The sequence below is a fragment of the Pollachius pollachius genome (assembly GCF_949987615.1).
Source record: "Pollachius pollachius genome assembly, chromosome: 10".
NCBI classification, from domain to species: domain Eukaryota; kingdom Metazoa; phylum Chordata; class Actinopteri; order Gadiformes; family Gadidae; genus Pollachius; species Pollachius pollachius.
This window is the reverse complement of record NC_136943.1, coordinates 21,622,981-21,645,798: the sequence shown is the minus strand read 5'-3', so window position 1 is coordinate 21,645,798 and position 22,818 is coordinate 21,622,981. Positions and strand designations below refer to the sequence as shown.

The window sequence follows — 22,818 nt, the reverse complement described above, 5'->3', positions numbered from 1 at the left end:
AAGAACAGTCTTGGTTTAAAATAACTGCATTTTCTATGCAGATTTAAGCAACGCTAGAGATAGCCGATGGCATGGATTGCGCAAACAAAATATTGATTCCTTGCTTTACCAACATGAAGGACCTGCCAGCAGGCTGAGGTGATACATGACCTCAAAGCAAATACAGAAACAATGCTGCCGCCGCGTCGACACAATCCAACCAATATTCATTAGGAAGTTATTAGCATGCAAAACCCATAGAAATCCTATTGGCCGACCCAAGGCTTACTGTTGCATGCTATCAATACCAGCAGGTCGAGGCTAGTGAATGAGACAGAAGATACAACATTCAGAGCTCCACTGTCTCAGACTACAGTCAGTGTGGCGTGCAGCAGGGGATGACAGAGGAGTGCCTTTCTGTATACCTCTCCCTGCAGACCGCAGCAGCATGGTGCAATTCTGGAAGGAGCACTCCAGGAAGGCCACGGTGGAGGAGATGATGCTGGACTCCCACGCCATGGAGCTCACCAAGCAGGAGCTGCCAGAGGTCCTATCCCTGCTGCCCAGCCTGGCCGGCCAACGGGTGCTCGAGCTAGGGGCTGGCATCGGGTCAGTGGAGCACGGTCGCAGACATGGGGCTATGTCTCTGATGTGTGTCTGTGGCTGTGGCTGTGCGTGTGGGGGTGTGCGTGTATGCGTGTCCGTGTGTGTGTGTGTATGTGCATGTGTGCGTGCATGTGTGTGTGCTTGTGCGTGTGTGTGTGTGCACACACACGCGCACACACACAGATTGTCACAGCTCAAAAGTGTACAGGAAACCACATTAGACAAAGGGATCATGAGAAGGGACATACTCTCTAGGGAGGTGAAGATGTCTCCTTACATGGTTGTAAAACAGAAAAAAATCCTATTATGGCAGACAAAATCATGTCATGGTGAAATCACATAACAGATGCCAAAATACCAGAAGAAGAGACACAGTCGGGAGGTATCTCATGTCTAACTCAAAACTCAGCTCACGACTATGAAATCAAATGAAATGTGTCTGGCAGGATAGCAGAACCCAGTTAGACACTAGATAGAGCTCTTCTAAGCCCAAGATGAGTTGTATCAGCCTGAAGCCTTGAAATCTGATATTGACACTATATTTGTGAGACTCTAACACACACACTCACAGGCTAGCCCTCCCCTCCTGTGCCCCCAGGCGGTTCACCAGCCACCTGCTTGCCAGCGCTGACCACGTGACGGCGGTCGACTTCATGGAGAACTTTGTTGAGAAGAACAGACAAGACAATGGTCACCATAGCAATGCTTCTTTCCTCCAAGCCGATGTCACCAAACTTGAGTTCCCCTTAAACAGGTAAGGTGATGTCTGGAACACTTGATGTCAGACTAATGATTCAACAACCGTCACAAATTCAGGGAAGAATTGGACAGAAATAGGAATTCCCACAATATCTTTATGTACAATATTGCTATATATATGTCAATTTATTGCAAATAAATGTTTTGTAAATGTGTATATGTATGTGTATGACTTTGTAAGGAGTGGTATCCATATTGTCACAAATAGGTACCATTGATAACTTTAGGTCTGATAGTAGACTGTAACTGTAGACATTGGGAGTAGATACATCTCCATCACACATGTCTCAAGCTGACACCCGACCCGGGCCGTCTTCAACAGCTACAGCGTGATCTTCTCCAACTGGCTGCTCATGTACCTGTCTGACGAGGAGCTTGGCCTTCTGGTGGAGAAGATGCTGGGCTGGTTGGCTCCTGGAGGCCTCCTCTTCTTCAGGGAGTCCTGCAACCACCAGTCAGGTACCAGGCCTGAGGATGTACGAACACAACACGGGGTCACACCGTCACCTCACTGCCCTAAGGCCAGACATCACCGTATTCACACTCGGCCTGTTGAGACGATTCTGATTCTTGAGTCCTAAATTTAAAGAGCAAGCTCCTACTCAGATTAAACTACAGTAACAGCACCACCTCTGGTGAGGAACTGCCTGTTGCAGATCTTTGTTTAGTCTTACACTGCTATAGTTAAGAACAGGGGTCAGCAACCTTTTCAACATGCAGTGCGAGTTTGACATTTTCTCGTTAATGAGTGTGCCTTAAGCAACAATATATTAAAAATTAAGCTGAATTATGACACAGCGACCAAAAACATTTCCAGAAGACCTGGAATTGTAGTATTTCCATATAGTCCACAATCACGCATTTGGTTGTTATATTTGCAACATGGGCTTACAAATTATAATTACACATGTCCCATCTTAAAACAACATTTTCAGAAACTCATTCAAAAACATATTTGCACTGTGAGAAATAGAAAAAACGAGAATATATGAGAATGTTGGAACCATCCACATCAATATCTTTAAGACATGTACAGCTTTGCAAAACCATGTGAAGGCGATGCATACAGGCCACTTGCAACAATATTTTAAATATTTTCTTCTCTATTACTCAAAACATAGGTTTAAAAACTATTAATTGATCCCATTTCAGAACACTGCTTTCTGTAACTAGTTTAAACATATTCGCACTGGGAGGAAATGCCCAAAACAGAATAAAGTGCAAAAAAAAATCGGTAGTAAAGATTATGCTGCCGCATTGCGCTGCGAAATTTTTTAATAATAATAATAAAATAAAAAATAAGTTTTTTTTTGTTTGTTTTTTTTCAAGTGTGCCAATGATTATGCTGCCCTGTGCCAGTGGTGGCACGCGTGCCTAGGGTTGCCGACCCCTGGTTTAGAAGTATACTATAGTGAGTCAAGTGCAATTCAGTTGCATCTATTCAAAGGTGCTCCCCCTCTCCCCAGGCGACTGTAAGAGGGACTTCAACCCTACAAACTACCGGAGTCAGGGTCAGTACAGCCACCTGGTCACGTCAGCGCACTGGACCCAGACCGAGGGGGGCCAGATGTTTGGTTTCGACATTATTCTGACCAAGAAAGTTCAGACCTACGTTAAGGTATAGCTGATGAGCTGATTATGAAAACGATTTCAGATTGGATGAGATTATCCCCAGAGCTACAGCAGCCTGGTCCAGGTCAAGAGATCATTGAGTTCATTCATACATACTGTGTACACTAGGATGTACACAGTTCTGTAACTCTTAACAAACTAAATTAGCGTCCCCCTTCACCCCTTGTGCTCCTCCTCCACATCCCCCCCTCTTCCTCCTGCTCCTGCTCCTGCTCTTGCTCCTGCTCATCCTCCTCCTCCTGCTCCTCCTCTTCCTCCTACTCCTCCTCCTCGACCACATCCCCTCCTCCTCCTCCTCCTCCTCCTTCTCCTCCTCCTGCTCCTGCTCCTCCTCTTGCCTTCCTCCCCATGGTTCAGATGAAGAAGAACCAGAACCAGATCTGCTGGCTGCTGGAGAAGGTTCCCCGTCCCCAGGTCACACCCGGCGGGTTCCTCACCTTCCAGCAGTTCCTAGATAACAAGCAGTACACCCGGCGGGGCATCCTGCGCTACGAGAAGATGTTTGGGGCCGGCTTCGTCAGCACAGGAGGCCTCAGCACCACCAAGGTTCCCTTAACCAGATCAACACGCTGACACCCAGGGGTGGTGTGATCGTCACACAACCATCACGTCTAGTCAGTGTCAAAGTCGAAGTCACCTTTAGGATACAGATACAAAAGGATACAATTTGATAAAATATTAAGTAATATTTGCAATAAATTAATTCTAAATAGTGCAAAAGATAAGCCAAAACAAAATGGTAAAAATAAAAATGTAAATAAATTGAAATGTGCAATATGAGGACTTAGAGAGCCAAGCCCACAGCCTTAGAACTGTAAAGGTTGTGGTGCTGTAGAAGACGCTGATGTTCGAGTACAATTTAGTCACTAAGATGCCGGGGCTTTTGGTTCAATAATGCGGTCATGGTGAGATGAGACGCAATCATTCACTCTGAGATTAAAGTCCAATCGGGCACTTAGATTTGGAGTGCCTCAAGGTTTAATGGTTTCATTAAACAAGTATGAGTTACAGAAACATTATTACAACGGTAGCAACATTTCCTTATGTGTAGTAAAACCCAGTGAACTGACTGAAAAATGAAAACGAAAAGGGTAGTCCAGCCTTAGCAAAGCAACGAGCAAAGAGCACAGAGAAAGTGAGTCATCACCGAAACTAAAAACAGTAAAATGCAAATCCTCCAGACAAATTAGAATCACACAAGCTGTGTGTGCACTTCAGTAGAATATATATATATATATATATATATAAATACGTATTTTAAGCACATAAGCTGCCCCCACATAGCCACAAGGAAGCAGCATCGAACACACAAGCTGCATTACCTCCACATAGCCACAAGGAAGAAGGATCAAACATATAAGCTGCAATAACTACTCCAGCCACAGATGGCAGCACCTTTAGACAGGTGAGGAAGCCGGAGCCAATACATCACATAGGCCACGCCTACTTTACATAGGCCACGCCCACTTGATACAAACAGGGAGCGGTAGTCAGATGAGGTCAAAGACATATGGCAGCCCCGTTGAGAGCACCGGGGGAAGCCCCCCGTGGCTGGAAGATAGCGCTGCGGTAGTTCTCTCCACGCGTGTTAAATACAATTCCCTCCTTTTGCTTCATAGTTACCATACCGAAAAACTTTAACAAATAAAGTGAGTTAAAAGCGACCCGGATTGAACTACTAGTACTATTGAACTACTTTCTTCAAGAACACGACAATACATACATATATATAGGCAATGTCCCGGGGTGCAGAACGCATGACAGCAGACTCATCAAACAAACCTTGTAGGGCCGCTCTGAGGGCCGAGAGGGCCCTTACGGCTCCCCTCTGGTAAAACCTGTTCAACAATAATGATCTGTTTAATGAGGATCTACCTGCAGAATCTGTTTCCCCATGTCTCAATTAATGTCGGCCAAGATTTCAGCACATAATGTCTCCTGAAACTGCTCCTGCTGGATTAGGAATTCAACGTTTCTCCCTCTGTTGTTACAGGAGTTCGTGGACCTGTTGAACTTGAAACCGGGTATGAAGGTTCTGGACGTTGGCTGTGGCATCGGTGGAGGAAACTTCTACATGGCCAAGGTACGCGGGCCAGTTTTGGGGCAACTCCTTTAGGAGATATGGAGACTAGGACGGATGAGACTTCTAAATGCAAAAAAGCACACACTAGTTGAGTAGTATAGCAAACAATTTGCAGTTTGCATACAGCAGTCTCTTCTCTATCAGAGTGAGCCCAGTGTCACAGAGCCTGTCACACCGTTTCACCCCCTCACCCCAATTCCATATTCCCTCCATGAGAGGAGGGAGATGTTTACCTAGAGACCAGAGGCCCCGGCAGTGCTGCCAATATGTGCAAACTCTGTTAGTTGGTGGTCGACAGTTACGACCTTCAGGAATGAATAGCAGTTGTGACCAGCAGGTCATCTGGGAAAAACAAACAGTAAAGAGCACAACATCATACGGTCCAAGATTTATGAATTTCATTATGAATGCACTCATTTGTAATTATTTATATTAATTTCAGCTAGGTTTATTGTGAAACAAAAAAGTTATTCTCCAGTTGGATATTTGTGCATTTGAGCAAGGGCTTCAACCATACACCCTTATTGCTTATTTACTGCATGCTATTTGTCACTCTTTTAGATTCTATCATCACCATTTGTCTTCTCTTCAAAATGTTTCAATGTCAAGATTAGAGAGCTGAAATGAGAAGTCTGGCGGTTAAGGCCATTGTGTGTTCGGTGTTCAGACATTTGGAGTGGAGGTGCTAGGTCTGGACCTGTCTGAGAACATGGTGGAGATCGCTATGGAGAGGGCGATCAATGAGAAGCTGCCCATGGTAAGTCATGCTATTCTCAGAGGTAAATTGTAATATTGTTATATTATTTAAACTGCATACACCACATCCACCACCTATTATTATGAACAACCAGGATGTCACACTCACCTTATATCGAATTCATACAAAGACCACCACAGTAAACCAAAAACTGGATTGGTGTCTCCTCATATATTTTATTTCTACATTGTCAACAAGTCTATTTCAACATCATGTAATCATTCTACTTTGTCTAATCCCTAACTTGAAAATATGTGATAGAATGAGTTAAACGTTGATTAATTACAGTAGTTGTATGCTCAGGGTGAAAAGTGAATCTATGATTGATTCATGGCTCTGTGGTATTGTTTAGGGTTTGGTTAACCATAACTTCATGGTTGTTCCCTTGAACTGTATGACTCAAGTATGAGTCTCAGACCAAAGGGCCAACAGCAAAACCACAAGTTGGCTGGGGACGTCAATATACAACTTCAACTGAATAAGACTATTAGGTTCAGACTACGCCGGTTGTATATATATGTTCTAGAAGTAACATTATCTCTGTCTCACACTATCACCATATCAACCATTTTTACATTTACATTTAGGGGCTTTTTGCTGTCGCTTTTATCCAAAGCGACTTACTACCATTCTTAGACACATCACACACCCACGGCAGAGTCGACCCCGCAGGGTGACAGCCAGCTCGTCGGGAGCAGTTAGGGTGAGGTGTCTTGCTCAGGGACACCTCGACACTCAACTAGGAGGAGCCAGGGATTGGACTAGCAACCTTCCGGTTACCAGTCAACCCGCTCTACCTCCTGAGCTACTAGCGCCCGACCCTCTCCTCCCTAACCCCGGATGACCCCTCCCTAACCCCAGCGGACCCCTCCCCTCCAGGTGACCTTTGAGGTGGCCGATGCTACCAAGCGCTCCTTCAAGGAGGGCTCCTTCGACGTCATCTACAGCCGGGACACCATCCTCCACATCGACGACAAGCTGGCGCTCTTCAAGCGCTTCCACGTGAGTCCCGGGCTCGGCCCCCCGCCTGCCCCCCGCTCTCTGAAGGAGTCTGAAACCTTCTGCTGTCGGCCCTGTACCTCTGGGGGCTGCTCCTTAATCGTCCTCAGACCATAGCCAATGGGTTCCCTGATCGTCCTCAGACCATAGCCAATGGGTTCCGCAATGGTTGCTCTCCTTGCAAACTTTACACAACTAATGCCCGCTCAAATGTGATTGGTCAAAGATTCTAATGCTACAAACCAGAGCGCTTTTGATACTAAAATCCTTTGGTACAGATCTGCCTTCATGTGCAGATATCTGTTTATGGAGATTAGACAACTATCCTGCTGCCCTTAACCTTAGCGCATCAGTGTTTTATCAAGCTTCCACTAGCGTCCCCAATTCGCCAACAAGCTGCATGCATTCAAATGTCCTTCTCGACCCCCTGCACCTAATGACAGCCCTCCATTCGTTGCTCTCTTCACACCCTCATGATTCCTCGTTGTCCAGTCGTGGCTGAGGCCCGGAGGCCAGCTGTTGATCAGCGACTACTGCTGCGGGGAGAAGCCCTGGACCCCCACCTTCCAGGACTATGTCCAGCAGAGGGGCTACGTCCTATACACCCCTCAGCAGTACGGCCAGGTAGACCCCCGGCTGGACGTACAGCTGTCCATTGCTCTGTGGTACCAGGGAGAAATAGTTTCTGCTGCAACAATAGCTTTGCTCAAAAACGTTGAGACAATATATACATAAGTAAATATAAATAATATTGAACACATGTAAACACGAAAGGTGTAGCAATATAAATATAATCATAAATGTGCATATGTTAATTACATTTTATTGGTAAATAAATAAATTGTGCATTTTAAATTTAAATTACATATAAACCTGACTTTATAATATTCTCTAACTAATAATCACAGAATGGCGTTTCCATTTTGGACTGTAGTCTAACTGTGTGACTGTGTGTGTGTGTCCATCCTGCGCCGCAGTTCATTGAGGAGGCTGGTTTCTCCAGTGTGCGCGCGGAGGACAGGACTGCCCAGTTCATACAAGTCATCCAGACAGAGCTGGAGAGAGCAGTGGCCATCAAAGAGGAGTACATCGCGGTAGGTCACACCTGCCAGAGGGAGGGCACACACACACACACACACACACACACACACACACACACACACATACAGTGAGAGAGACACACATCACATTATAACTCAATACTGCATAAATGGATGGATGGATGGTTGAATAGATGGATGATTCAATTCAATTCTATATACTTGTAATTGTCCCATGTGGACTCTGGCTCATGCTGCAGTTGAAATACATCAGTGATCGAGGATGAATCGATGGCTGGATGAGGGCTAGATGAGAGTTTGATCAGACGGTGCTCTGTGCCTGCGGGCCTGCTGGCCCGGTGTCCTCTCCTCTCCTGTGCAGGAGGTCTCGGAGGAGGACTACCTCGAGGTGGTCAGCGGCTGGAGTGACAAACTGAAGCGCTGCAACGTGGGCGACCAGCGCTGGGGTCTCTTCTACGCGACCAAATCCTGAGTCAGAGGCAGGAGGTGGAAGGAAGTGAACAGAAGAAGAGATGGGACACTTTGAGGCTCTACACCCGGTGTCAGGGGTGTGTGACGTGCCCTGGCCAATGTCCAGCAGTTGAGACAACAGTTCTGATACAGTATGCTGTTTTTTGTTCTGTGAGACCCTGGATTACAGGGACGAGGTCAGGACGATCTCCAATTGCGTTTTCTGGGTCCTTGAGTTCATAGGAAGGTAAAAAAAAGAAAAAACCTCTCAGGATGTTTAAATTCAGACAAAACTTTATTGTAATTACCTCAGACGTGACATAATTTTCCGAATAAATTATTTTAAACCGATGCACGAATGTATTTTTTTGTGTATTTTATTTATTGTGCTGAATCAGATGGTGGTTTTAACTTTGGGTTAATTTTATTTGAAAGCTTATATTCCCAACAGCAGGTGTTGCTTAAAGGAATGGAGTCACACCCTGGGGAGGTTCTGGATCAAAAGGTCACCGTCTGCGTTGAGAGTCTACGCTCAATGTGTCGCATGACAATGATTACAGCATATTATAGTATTTCACTTACATTTACATTTAGGGCATTAAACAGACGCTTTTATCGCCAAGGCGACTTACATGCACACATTCAAACACCGACGGCAGAGTCAACCATGCAAGCCGACAGGAGCAGTCAGGGTGAGGTGTCTTGCTCAGGGACACCTCGACACTCAGTATCAGGAGCCGAGGATTGAACTAGCAACCTCCCGGTTAAAAGCCAACAAGCCAACCCGCTCTACCTCCTGAGCGTACACACTCTTTATCTATCATAAGAAGTATTTTATTTCATATGTGTATGGCAATTTACCGCACCAAATAAAATCCACACCCAATAAACAGCACAACGGGAAGCTAGGGACACATGTATTACAATTGAAAACGTAATATTTATTTAATGTATCCTTTATTATGTTGGTGTTCATATCTCTTTTTGTCTCTGTATTATTATTTGCACTTTGCTTTTCTGCTGTGCTTGTTGCTGTTTTAGCAGCAGACTCCATGATTTGGTATTATTTTATTTATTGTCAGTCTACACATGATTAACCATTATATTCCTTCACCTGCCTTGGAAAACACTGTTTTACTAGTATACTAGTAAAATACTTCTCTTTGCTCAATGTTTACTCAAATCTCTGTGTGGCTTCACTTCAGTCAAAGTCCAGACTTGTGAAGGTGTTCATAACTCTAGGGATTCAACCCCTCTATTGTCAGTTCAAATGGGGAGCAAAGGATTGGTGTAGTCTCTACAAATGTTACAAATATACCAATACCTATACCTATGTGGATTCTATATCTATATTTTAGTTTAGGTTTATTTTAGTATATTTTTACATTGACTACTTTGGTGCCTTTTCCCAACGTACCATTTTCCATATTCATAGTTTTAAAGTTTGATAAATGTATCTAATAATAATTAAATAATAAATTAATAATGTCAATGATAAATAATAGTTTTATAATGATTAGTGGCATTTTAGTAGCATTAGTATTATAAGTATTATTATCACTAATTAATAAGTATGCAATATACAAACTAGATCTGACAGAAATATATTTGATTATGAAGATACAGTATATTCTACTAATGTTGGTGTAATTATGCAGGTTCAAGAGCCAGTCATAGTTTTGTGTATGGTGTTATTTTGAACGGTGAATGGATTCTATGAAGCGAAATGTTCACAACCTAAACCCTTTCTAAACCGAGAGCTTATTTACTGCATGCAGTATCATCAAAAACCACAAGGGGGAATAAAAGCTTACTTTGCCATCCCAAAACGACTTCCTTATATCCAATCTTAGAGTTTCAGACATTCTGTCAATCATCATTGTCATCATCTATCTATCTATCTATCTATCTATCTATCTATCTATCTATCTATCTATCTATCTATCTATCTATCTATCTATCTATCTATCTATCTATCTATCTACCTACCTACCTATCTATCTATCTATCTATCTATCTATCTATCTATCTATCTATCTATCTATCTATCTATCTATCTATCTATCTATCTATCTATCTATCTATTGATCTGTCGGCCTTTCTGTCTGTCACTCTGTCGGTCTGTCTTTTTGTCTTTCTGTCTGTCTGTGTTTCTGTCTTTCTGTGTGTCTTGTCGTCTGTCTGTCTCTTTGTCTGTCTGTCTGTCTGTCTGTCTGTCTGTGTGTATGTCTTTCTTTCTGTCTGTCTGTCTAGCAGGAAAAAGGAAATAACTGATTTCCATGGTATTTCTCGACCCCGTTTCCACGGGGTCGAGCTGAAAATAATACTTTCGGTTTATTAAAAATGGAAAGCTGAGTAAGCTCTCCCTAGTTGTCAAGAAATTACCACACGCTCAGTGTCGGGACTCGGGGGTTCCGGTTTATAAGGGCCCGGGCCCCAAGCTCCACCAGATGTTACACAGGATGTCACAATGTGTGTGTGTGTGTGTGTGTGTGTGTGTGTGTGTGTGTGTGTGTGTGTGTGTGTGTGTGTGTGTGTGTGTGTGTGTGTGTGTGTGTGTGTACGTGCGCGCGTGCGTGGGGCAATTGCGTCGATGGGACGTCCAAATACATGATAGTTGGTCTGGCTGGTTTTACACACGCGTGCACTAACGGCGCGCGCCCACGCCGTCCTTTTAAATATCGGTACGCGAAGGAGCAGCAGCCCATAGACCACCTGTGTGAGCTGTTATCGCGATGAGAGTTCTGCTGCTGCTGGGGCTGCCGCTGCTTTGCGCGCTGGCGCCGCCGCTGCTCTGCGCGCTGGCGCCTACTCCGCCTCCGCCGACCACGCGGCACTTCTACATCGCGGCCGTGGAGATCGGCTGGGACTACGTATTCACGGACGGCACCGAATCCGCGTCTGAACAAAGGTGAAGTTGTTTAAATCTTGCTCTGTATGGCGTGTTATAGACCTATTATTATCCTCAGACTTTTGATTATTGTTCATAGGCTACATAAAAAATAATGTATTATGTGCATTTTATTGTTGATTTTTATCATGATTTTCTTCCGGCTGATTTATTTGTTGTATTATTTTATGTATTTTTTGTTTCATAGATTAAGGTCCAAGGATGTTCCTCAGAAATACATCAAGGCTGTTTACCGGGAGTACACTGACTCTAAGTACTCCACTCCCACACCCCGGCCCGCATGGGCAGGTATGCGTGAGACACACAGTTTTAGTTAAATCAATAAACTCGTTGTAATCTTCAATGTTAAATGTATCAATAATCATAACATTATAATAGATTATTCTTATAAAGCACTAGGCACACTATTTAATTGATACCTCCATGAATCTTTTTTTCATTTATTTCCATGACATTGCAAAATTGTGTTTCGTTTCCATGATCAACTCTATCACCACAGTAGATTTTTCTGGCCTACAAGGTCCTCGCTCATTAATTGGTTAACTGGCGTGTTGTCCTTCAGGACTGCAGGGGCCGGTGATCCGCGCCCGGGCCGGAGATAGGCTGGTGGTCCACTTTAAGAACCTGGCGTCCGAGTCGTTCAGCATCAGCCCCGTGGGCATCACCTACTGGAAGCAGTCCGAGGGTGAGCCTGTTGTGTGTGCGGTCCTGCTGTGAGTCCAGCGGGATGAGAGCGTTGAGACTAAGCACTCAGACGTCTGGTTCCTCGAGCTGTCGTGTGGATGAGCGCTACATGAACGACGGTGGACGGGAGAGACGTGGTAAACCGCAGGCTGCGTGCTTTGAGATGCTTTGTGTCGGGGGGGGAGGTTTTACAGAGAGCTATAGGTTGTTTGGTAGTAATTTTACCTGATCAGCATTGTATAAACCTATGTGTGATGTTTTAGGAATATAAATCTAATTCTGTTGTCGAATGTCAGGGGATCAAGGCAGTGTTGGTGACACTGAGACGGTTTAGAATTAGTGTGTGGCTGCGTTCTGCGTTGGATTTTAATTTGAATAGGCCTAGACGTGTCTTTGCGCCACACATGTGTCTATTCAGCCACATGTGTTCATGTGTTCATCGTTCATTCAGTCAAAATATTTAAGCAAGTATTTCCCATTGAAAGCTGTCCAAAATGAGTAGGCCTACTGGCCGAAAATAATAATTGATGGTATTATATTGTTCTTGATCAGACTCCCCCAACCCTCCCGTCGGCATTTTAAACGGATCAAATCCATGCACGTCCCACCGACCAGATCTGCTAATCAGCTCAGCTCCTTAATGCTGAGGTGTTAATACAGGCCCTTCGATTACAGTAAACAGGAAGGCTTCCTACAAATGACATGATCTCACAATGGGTAATCATAGTGTGTGTGTGTGTGTGTGTGTTTGTGTGTGTGTGAGTGTGTGTGGGTTGGATGACAAATTTGTCTTGTGCTAATAGTATTTGCATCACAGATGTTTGGCAATAGCAGGGATCCCACCCTAGTACGACAGCTTCCGTTTTCCTGTATTCACTGCGTCTGTGGTAGAAGTAAGAGTTCTGTGGACTTTCCATCTTAATGTTACTGCATGTCTCTGTCTGTTTATAATTAAAATGTCTATCTCTCTGTCTGTCTGTCTGCCTACCTGTCTGTCTGTCTATCTATCCATCTGTCCGTCTGTCTGTCTGTCTGTCTGTCTGTCTGTCTGTCTGTCTGTCTGTCTTTCTGTCTGTCTTTCTGTGTGTCTGTCCCTCCCTCCTCCCCTCTCTGTAGGGGCGGGGTATGAGGACTCGACGGGGGGCCAGGAGAAGCAGGACGACGCGGTGTCCCCGGGGGGCTCCTACCAGTACGTGTGGGACATCAGCGCCAAGGACGGGCCGACTAGCAGCGACCCCGAGTGCCTGACCTACTCCTACTCCTCCCAGGTGGACACGGTGCGCGACCTCAACTCCGGGCTGGTGGGCGCCCTGCTCATCTGCAAGTCCAGTGAGTAGTAACGCTGGAAACGGGACATTCACAGTATCATGTGTACCGGCGGATTTAAAGGAGTCTCAACCAATGGTGTACGTGTGTGTCCTGTGTGTGCGTGTGTGTGTGTGTGTGTGTACGTGTGTTTACGTGTATATCCTGTGTGTGTGTTGCGATGTATTGGGGTGTGTGTGGGTGAGTCTTTGTGTGTGTGTGTGTGTGTGTGTGTGTGTGTGTGTATGCGTGTGTGCGTGTATGTTTGTGTGTGTGTGCGTGCGTTCGTGCGTGGGTGCATGGGTGTGTGCGTGTGTGTGCGTGTGTGTGTCTGTGTGTGCGTGTGTGTGTGCGTATGTGTGAGTGCGTGTGTGTGTGTGCGCGTCTATGTGTGTGTGTGTGTGTGTGTGTGTCTGCATGTGCGTGTGCGTGTGTGCGTGTGCGTGTGTGTGTGTGTGTGTGTGCGTGCGTGTGTGTGTGTGCGTGCCCTGCCCCTGTAGGTGCGTTCGGTGAGGACGGCCTGCGGAGGAGCCCTGAGTTTGTGCTGCTGTTCGCTGTGTTTGACGAGACCAAGAGCTGGTACGGAGAGGTGGGCGAGCGGAGGGCCAGGGAGAGGTACAAGAAGAGCAGCGGCCGGAAGGAGTACCACACCATCAACGGGTACATCAACGCCACCCTGCCCGGTACGCCTCCGTCGGGTCTGAGAGGGAGAGCCGCTGGTGGTTCAAGGATAGGGCGTGTGTCCCTGTATGACCCCACCGACATTAACTCCTGTGTGTCTGTGTGTGTATGTGTGTGTGTGTGTGTGTGTCTTTGTGTGTTTGTGTGTGTGTGCGTGCGTGCATGCATGTGTGTGTTTACACGTGTGTGTGTGTGTGTGTGTACATATGTGTGTGTGTGTGTGTGTGTGTGTATGTGTGTGTGTGTGTGGATGTGAGTGTGTGTGTCTGTCTGTGTGTGTGTGCGTGTGTGTGTACGCAAATGTGTGTGTAGGCCTGACAATGTGTCTGAATCAAAGAAGCGTGTTTTGGCACCTGATCGGCGTGGGAACCGCTCCAGAGATCCACTCCATCCAGTTCCAGGACCACAGCCTCCAGGTGACCCTCCACGACCTCCTGAGTCTAATGAACACGCATGAACCTAATGTTCATTAATCGTGCAATAACCTGGCTGCGAAACTCAAAGATATCCAACCCATCCTGTTGTCAGGTGATGTCCCAAAGGAAGCTGTACATGGAGATGACCCCCATGACCTTCACCACGGCTGAGATGAGGCCCGCCTCCCATGGCCGCTTTCTTATCAGCTGCCGGATACACGCCCACAAAGACGGTGAGACTACACCCACTCCCCCCCCCCAACACGAGGACTATCAGGGTGGTTCAGCAGAAACGTGGGAAAGGAAGTCTTGTGTTTGTTCTGTTGGGTTTCGTTATCTCACATCGATAATCCTAGGGATAGTTCTGCTGACCTGGGCCCGTCAACCTCTGACCCGTCGGTCTATTTTAGAGGCTGACCTAAAATACTGCAAGAAACAATGGTATCCATGCAATCCAACAACAGAAATACCAGTGATAATAATAGCATTAATAATAATCAAATAAATAATTAGAAGGAAGAAGAAGAAATGCAACTTTCCCATTCACAGTCCCAATCCCTGGTCCTTTTTGTTATATTTTAACCCAACATTTTGCACAGAAAGAGACCATCAATAAACTTGTCTCATGGAAATTCAATGGGCTTATGGCAGTGTACTATTATGCTATTAAAACTAGAAAGTCAAAGGTGCTTTAGGTATACATTTAGAGTTGTGGATCGGGAGAACAGAGAAGAGCAGAAGACAGCAAGAATTTTAAGATAATCAACCCTCTCTGCCATTGAGAAGCTTAGCATTCACACACCTGAGATTGCCAGGTGTGTGAAGGGGATTTCCCCTTTCAATACCAGCTGATGGATGACTGTGGCATGTCAAACAAGGGACACTCAAGTCAAACTTTCATTAAAAAAAAACATTTAGGATATTTATCCAAAGCGAATTACAATAAGTACATTCGTCTTCAGAAGATGAAACAATATATTGCTGTCGGTATAGTAAGGATGTTCATAGAACCAAGTGCAAACTGTAAAGCACTAACAATCACTAGGTTAACCCATTCCCCCTATACAACAAAGATAGCTAGGATAAGACGCTACACAACTAAGAACTATAAAAAAGTACAACATACATTAAGTGCGTACATTAAGTGCCAGGACGTACAACATACAATAAGTATGTAGGGGGAGGGACAGGGAGGCTACGCAGAGTCTAGGTGAACTCTGAACAGGTGAGTCTTGAGTCTTTTGCTGTAGCTGGTGAGGAACTCTGCGGTCCTGATGTCAGCAGGGAGCTCGTTCCACCACTGCGGTGCCAAAACAGAGAAAGCTCAAACCAAGATGTTTTCCCTTCAATGCGTCCCCAGCCGGCATGAGTGCTGTGTTCAGCGTGGAGGACTGCCCCGCAGCCCGGGGGCCCATCCTGCGTCACGTCAAACACCAGTACAACTACGATGACTACAGCAACTACGACGACGCCATGTTCAATTCCGTGGACTTCCAGACACAGAAGCCCCGCCCCCAGGTCCGGGCCAGCAGGGGGCGCCGCTCCAGCATCCGAATGCACTTCATCGCCGCCGAAGAGGTCACCTGGAACTACGCCCCGCACCTGAAGCCCACCGACAGGTAGGGAGGGGGGCGTGGCCACCTGTACCTGTGTGATGTCATCATGATGTAACGTGATGATATGATATGACATAGGATGACATATGATGTCAGAGCTTCACCCACAGGCTGATGAACTACACCCTAGTCTGCCCCAGCAGAGCTTCACCCACAGCTTGATGAACTACACCCTAGTCTGCCCCAGCAGAGCTTCACCCACAGCTTGATGAACTACACCCTAGTCTGCCCCAGCAGAGCTTCAGCCACAGCTTGATGAACTACACCCTAGTCTGCCCCAGCAGAGCTTCACCCACAGGCGTCATGGCTGCCACTGGGTTGTGATACAATATGATAGGTAAAACGGATGCAGGGTAAAACGTGTGACCCTTCCTCCTCACCGTGTCGTCTCAGGGAGCTGCAGTCCGAATACTTCCGCGTCTCCCCGGAGCGGCTGGGCTTCCAGTACAAGAAGGCGGTGTTTGTTGAGTACACGGACGCAACGTTCACAGTGAAGAAGAGCTCAGCCGAGACGCTGCAAGGGCCGCTTCTGAAGGGAGAGGTCAACGACCAGGTCCACGTAAGGAGAACCTTCTAGACACAGAGGAAGGGAAAGCTGAAATGGACCAAGGCTCGATCCCATTACATCCCTCTGCACTAGCCCTTAGCCTTACTCCTCATAGGGTGGGGCTGTCCCAAAAGTCGTTTCATTGAAGGGTAGGGCTAAGGGGTAGGGCTGAGGGGTAGGGTTAAGGGGTAGGGCTAAGGGCTTGGGCCAAGGGGTGTAATGGGATGGGCCCCAAGTCTAATGTCAACAATTCTTCTATTGAACTTACAACCAGATGAAAGTCATTGAGATTAACTAAGGGAACAACCTCCTGTCTCTATTTAAAATAGATAGAAGAGTTCAAGAATCGCCTTGTCAATCAAAAGATGCCTATGATGTTCTTTTCCAGATCATCTTCAAGAACATGGCGAGTCGGCCGTACAACATCTACCCCACGGGCCTGATCAGCGTCCAGCCACTGCACAGGACTCAGAACAGTAAGGTCACCTCCACACACAGTACTCAGAACAGTAAGGTCACCTCCACACACAGGACACAGAACAGTAAGGTCACTTCCACACACAGGACACAGAACAGTAAGGTCACCTCCACACACAGGACACAGAACAGTAAGGCCTCCACACACAGGACACAGAACAGTAATGTCACCTCCACACACAGGACACAGAACAGTAAGGTCACCTCCACACACAGGACACAGAACAGTAAGGTCACCTCCACACACAGGACACAGAACAGTAAGGTCACCTCCACACACAGGACACAGAACAGTAAGGTCACCTCCACACACAGGACACAGAACAGTAAGGCCTCCACACACAGGACACAGAACAGTAAGGCCTCCACACACAGGGCACAGAACAGTAAGGCGTCCACACACAGGACACAGAACAGTAAGGTCACCTCCACACACAGGACTCAGAACAGTAAGGCCTCCACACACACGACCCAAACACCTGTTCCACTGTTCTGTCAAAATAGTGCTGTAACACTGAAATAACTTCTTCAAAATGATCATTGCATTTGAATCACCTCATCCTGCTGAGGAGATGAGCAGAGATGGATGAAAGAATATTGATTTGATCTATTTTGATCGATTCATGTCAAGTCAATTTGTGATTGTATTGCCCTTAATCAGAGTTCCAGTCTCAAATGGCTTCACAGGCCACACTCTATGCCCTCTCCTAACCCAAGCTCTCCAAAGACAGGAGGAAGGGGAATGTCCTCTGACTGGACGCTTGCTTTGGCTAGCTTTGAAACCATCCGTCTCTAAAACCCTGTTGGGTTTTAAACCCTGTTGGGTTTTAGAGATAAAAAAACCTGAAGGTTGCTGGTTGTGGAGTGCCTGAGCAAGACACCTCACCCTGACTGCTCTCGGCAGAGAGGTGTGGCGCCCCCTGTCTGTATAAACTAGAGAAAGGATGACTCCCGAGGAGACTCGACTTCCTTTCCCTTCCTTTCCCTAAACCCTGTGTCGCTGTACAGAGGAGGAGAAGGACCTGCGCTCCATGGGGGTCCCTCCCAACACCACCTTCGGCTACGTGTGGAAGCTGGGCACGGACAGCGGCCCCCTAGAGGGGGACCCCCAGTGCCTGACCCAGCTGTACCAGAGCACCGTGCACCCTGAGAGGGACCTGGCCTCGGGGCTGGTGGGCACCTTGCTCATCTGCAAGTACGAGGCCATCGACAGACTGGGACACCTGGTGAGAAATTGCCCCCCCAGGAACAGACTCTGAGGTGGTAGAAGGCGGTCAAACTGTTGGTCACTCGTGGTCGATGGATCCCTTGGTCTGACAGCCTGACAGGAATCAGATCGGATCAGATTACATTCAACTTCATAGTCATTGTGCAGCAAAAGTAGAGAACAACAAAAGCATCCAACAGAATGTGCACGTATGTTTACATATTGCGGTTGGGGTGGGAGTGGGTGTCTTGTGTCTTGTTCGAGAGCGCCTTAACTTCCTGAGAAGTATAAGTAATGTTTTAGTCATTTAAGTTCTGCTGAAATCATATGGTTTAACTTATTTTTTGTCTAATTTCATAAAATGCGATAAGAAATAGAGTTCAACCCATTCCCGTTGGTTTAATCTGGCTGAATATATAAACTCACTGAGCAACAAGTGGATCTCCTTGTACTTCTCTGACTGAGCCTCTGCCCTCAGGTGGGTCCGGACAAAGAGATGAGCATGATGTTTGCCGTGTTTGATGAGAACAGAAGCTGGTACATCGACCAGAACATCCACACGTACAGCTCCGACCCCTCCAAGGTGGATCCCAGTGACCCCGATTTCTACAGTTCCAACATCATTTACAGTAAGTAAATCACCCCTCAATTCCTCACACTCCTCACAAGATTTTCCCTTTTGTAAAAAGAAATCAGCTTCTCAAGGACTATGTTATTGGGTGTATGTTAGTGTCTGTTTGCATGCGTCACTCACACACGTCCCTCTCTTCAAGGTGTGAACGGGGTGATGTTCCGCGGGCGGGAGTTTGCGACCTGCCAGAGCGACGTGACCTTCTGGCACGTGGTCTACGTGGGCACGCAGAGCGAATTTCTCTCTGTGTACTTTAGGGGGAACCCCATCAAGCGTCAGGACGCCAACCAATGGGTCCTCACCCTGTTCCCCATGACCGGCGAGACCATCCCCATGGAGGCCGAGCTCATAGGTAGGAGTAAACTTTGGTAACCCGTCCAATGCAGGGTCCATCGAGGTCACATTTACATTTAGGGAAATTAGCAGACGCTTTTGTCCAAAGCGATTTGCAACCATTCATTACACCAACAGTGGAGTCAACCATGCAGGGCGACAGCCAGCTCGTCAGGAGCAGTTATGGTGAGGTGTCTTGCTCTGGGATACCTCGACACTCGGAGGGGCCGGGGATCAAACTAGCAACCTTTTGGTTACAAGCCAACCTGCTTTACCTCCTGAGCTACTGCCGCCGAGATAGGTCATCTTCATTCACCTTTCCATTGTCTGGTCGAACCCCAAAAAAAACAGTCAAAATCAACACAGCATGTCTTGGCAAGAGAGACATTGTTTCATACCATAGTCATTTCTAATTAAAGATCCTTTTGTCACTGCGCAGGGTGTTGACTGAGAGATAGGACATCATTATCTCTATCATAGACATAAACAGGGGAGTGGAAGTGAGTCCTTCCAAGATTCATCTATTTAAACATGCTTTTGTTTTCTGTACTCACATACTCAATCCCTCTTCCTTTAGCTCCTGTTTTTAGAATTTTTGGTCACGTTAGCGGTTTGAACTCCATGACTTCCGATTTACAAACACTTCCTATGAATACCTCCACCACTTTAAAAGAAATGGAAACAAAATGTTAACCACCCAACGCAATCATCACGTAAGCACAAAATTGAAGATCCCCGACTGTTTCTTGTCCTGTTTACGTTTCAGGAGAGTGGGAGATCAGCGCCTTCGACGGCAACCTGAAGAGCCGCGGGATGAGCGTGCGCTACACGGTGACGCCCTGCGACGACAACCTGCTGGTGGACAGGGAGGACAGCCTGCTCAAAGACTACATCGACAACGTGCTGTCCATGGGGCCCCGGGCCATGCGGCCCCACAACCGCACGGGGGCCGCCCGCCGCGGCAACAGCCACCGCAACATCCAGGACCCCTCAACGCCCGACACCAACGCCACCCGGTTGACGGAGCACGCCGACCGCAACGACACCAACGAGATCACGCCGGGATACAGCACCGCAGAGAACACCACCGGGACGCCGTCGGAGAACACCACCGGGACACCGCCAGAGGGCGACGCCGACGCCGACAACGGCATTCCACAGGCGGTCCTGGAGGAGCTGGAGAGAGAGGAGGAGAGGGGGGCCGCTCTGGACCCGGGGGGCACGGCACTCAGGGGCCAAGGGAGGAAGAGGAGGCTGGCGGTGGACAGCGATGAGGTCATGAGGGAGGAGGGGGAGGGGGGGTCTGCGGACGGCGAGGCTGGGGGGGGCGTGAGACAGACCAGAGACATGACGGGGAGGGAGGGGTCCGAGGCCGGGGGGGACGCTGAGGAACTGGGGGAAGCGACGCCGGGAAAGAACGTGACACGCGAGGAGACCAACCACATCCTGGAGGACTCCAGCCTTCTCACGAGGCTTAAGAACGTGGCCCGGAAGCTGGTGGTCGCCCGCCAGCTGAAGCTGAACCTTGAGGAGGTGAGCCACGTGGACCCCCAGCCCGGGGAGGCCGTGGACCCAGTGGAGCTGAGGGGCCTAAACCATACCGACAACAGGACCGCCCCGCTCTCCCTCTCCATGGAGTACGAGGACTACAGCTCGGGGGTACGGGTGTGTGTGTGTGTGTGTGTGTGTGTGTGTGTGTGTGTGTGTGTGTGTGTGTGTGTGTGTGTGTGTGTGTGTGTGTGTGTGTCTGTGTGTGTGTGCATGTTTTCAGTGCTTCATACAAACATGACATCATACATGACGTTGGCTATTGGATCGTTTGGAAAACTCTCGACATCTTTACCGATGATCTTTTTAATGGACATACCAATTTGAGATTTTGTATTCTTAATTTCCGTCGTAGGAGAATGACACATTCAGTGCGTACGGTATGATGGACCACGTAGACCCACGCTCCGGCGCTGGAGACAGCAAATACCGCAACTATTACATCGCTGCCGAGGAGGTGACCTGGGACTACGGGATCAGAATCCCCCCCCAGCTAATCAGACCCAGGTAGGGTGAGCCTGGCACCCTGGGGTGATCAGCTGCTAGTGGATGAGGTGTTGGACATTCAGAAAGACAGATATGATAATTTTCAAAACAGTATATAGTGCAACAACATAAAATTAGCTTCTCACAACCTCCAAGCAATAATGCCATCAATTATGTGTGTTTGAACGATTGATATTTTGTCAATTGAAAGACTGATATTTTGTGTGTTGAAACATTTATATTTTGTGAGTTGAAACATTGATTTTTTGTCATTTTAAAGTCTAATATTGTTTGGATTGAAAATTTCAATCCAAACAATATCACTCTTTCAACTCACACAACATCTATGTTTCAATTTGAAACATAGATGTTGTGTGAGTTGATAGAGTGATATTGTGCATTGAAACATTGATGTTGTGTGTATTGTGAATGCATCTGCCTGTCTTCCTCAGAGAGATGCGTCGAGGGATGAGGAAGTTCCTGCCTGAGTATAAGAAGGTGGTGTTCCGGGCGTACCGCGATGGGGAGTTCAAGGAGCCGGTGGCCATCGGAGAACTCCAGGAACACCTGGGCATCATGGGCCCCTTCATCAGAGCCGAGGTCCACGAACAGCTCACTGTGAGTACTGTCCCAAACGAGCTGTTCACTGTGAGTACCGTCTCTAACGAGCTGCTCACTGTGAGTACGGTCCCTAACGAGCTGCTCAATGTGAGTACGGTCCCTAACGAATACAGTCCCTAATGAGCTACTCACTGTGAGTACGGTCCCTTACGAGCTGCTCACTGTGAGTACGGTCCCTAATGAGCTGCTCACTGTGAGTACGGTCCCTAACGAGCTGCTCACTGTGAGTACGGTCTCTAACGAGTACGGTCCCTAACAAGCTGCTCACTGTGAGTAAAGTCCCTAACGAGCTGCTCACTGTGAGTACGGTCTCTAACGAGTAAAGTCCCTAACGAGCTGCTCACTGTGAGTACGGTCCCTAACGAGCTGCTCACTGTGAGTACGGTCCCTAACGAGCTGTTCAGTATGAGTACGGTCCCTAACGAGCTGCTCACTGTGAGTACGGTCCTTAACGAGCTGCTCACTGAGAGTACGGTCCCTAACGAGCTGTTCACTGTGAGTACGGTCCCTAACGAGCTGCTCACAGAGCGACGCAGTGAATTCCTGTCCTGTGGTCCTAACCGGTGTGTGTTGTGTTTTGTTCGATTAACTGGGGATTGACGGCTGAGAACAGGATGGAAGTGCAGGAGAGACGTTCTGTTTCACAATAATAATACATGAGTCATTATTCATGGTTCCTTCGGCAATGATCCAAAGTCAGCCAAGCTGTGATTGGTTGTTGTACAAAATACAAAAACAGCTTCTTTAGATTACTGTACTGAAGAGATCCCAAATAATTACTACTTGGTAATAGCCTGGATATTGCCAGACCAAGCTCAATCGTTGATTGCACATTGGTCTGGGGAAGCTGCTGTAATTTTTTTCAGCACAAGAGGCATGATCAATGGGCCTAGTTCAAATGACAAAACAACATATTTTTCGATCTCATAGGTCCCATGGACTCTACCGGATGGGGCGTGACTTCGCCACTCAATTCAATTTAAACTTTGTCCTTTTCTTTGGTTCCAGGTGACGTTTAGGAACAAGGCC

General features: G+C 47.1%; 2 protein-coding genes across 2 annotated transcripts in view; both read left to right on the top strand.

Moving 5' to 3' along the window:
- Positions 1-412: 412 nt before the first annotated feature.
- On the top strand, positions 413-8,348 carry pmt (phosphoethanolamine methyltransferase; the record flags this gene model as incomplete). The annotated part of the gene is made up of 11 exons (XM_079744714.1): positions 413-588; positions 1,184-1,339; positions 1,667-1,803; positions 2,811-2,962; positions 3,334-3,522; positions 4,970-5,059; positions 5,727-5,816; positions 6,696-6,818; positions 7,308-7,439; positions 7,793-7,909; positions 8,238-8,348. The coding sequence occupies exons 1-11, from the start codon at positions 428-430 to the stop codon at positions 8,346-8,348; spliced, it is 1,458 nt and encodes a 485-aa protein (XP_079600840.1). The 5' UTR covers positions 413-427.
- A 2,713-nt stretch (positions 8,349-11,061) lies between these two features.
- f8 (coagulation factor VIII, procoagulant component) overlaps positions 11,062-22,818 on the top strand; it is a gene marked incomplete at its 5' end in the record, with an annotated part of 23,084 nt that continues 11,327 nt past the window's right edge. Inside the window, 17 exons of the mRNA XM_079745300.1 lie at positions 11,062-11,237; positions 11,431-11,525; positions 11,800-11,922; positions 13,038-13,250; positions 13,727-13,909; positions 14,220-14,323; positions 14,436-14,556; positions 15,684-15,942; positions 16,333-16,498; positions 16,875-16,962; positions 17,972-18,189; positions 18,649-18,799; positions 18,944-19,153; positions 19,901-20,793; positions 21,038-21,189; positions 21,621-21,786; positions 22,798-22,818. The exon at positions 22,798-22,818 is cut by the window's right edge and continues 213 nt beyond it. Coding sequence (XP_079601426.1) covers positions 11,062-11,237; positions 11,431-11,525; positions 11,800-11,922; positions 13,038-13,250; positions 13,727-13,909; positions 14,220-14,323; positions 14,436-14,556; positions 15,684-15,942; positions 16,333-16,498; positions 16,875-16,962; positions 17,972-18,189; positions 18,649-18,799; positions 18,944-19,153; positions 19,901-20,793; positions 21,038-21,189; positions 21,621-21,786; positions 22,798-22,818 — 3,339 coding nt within the window. The remainder of the gene's footprint in view (positions 11,238-11,430; positions 11,526-11,799; positions 11,923-13,037; positions 13,251-13,726; positions 13,910-14,219; positions 14,324-14,435; positions 14,557-15,683; positions 15,943-16,332; positions 16,499-16,874; positions 16,963-17,971; positions 18,190-18,648; positions 18,800-18,943; positions 19,154-19,900; positions 20,794-21,037; positions 21,190-21,620; positions 21,787-22,797) is intronic.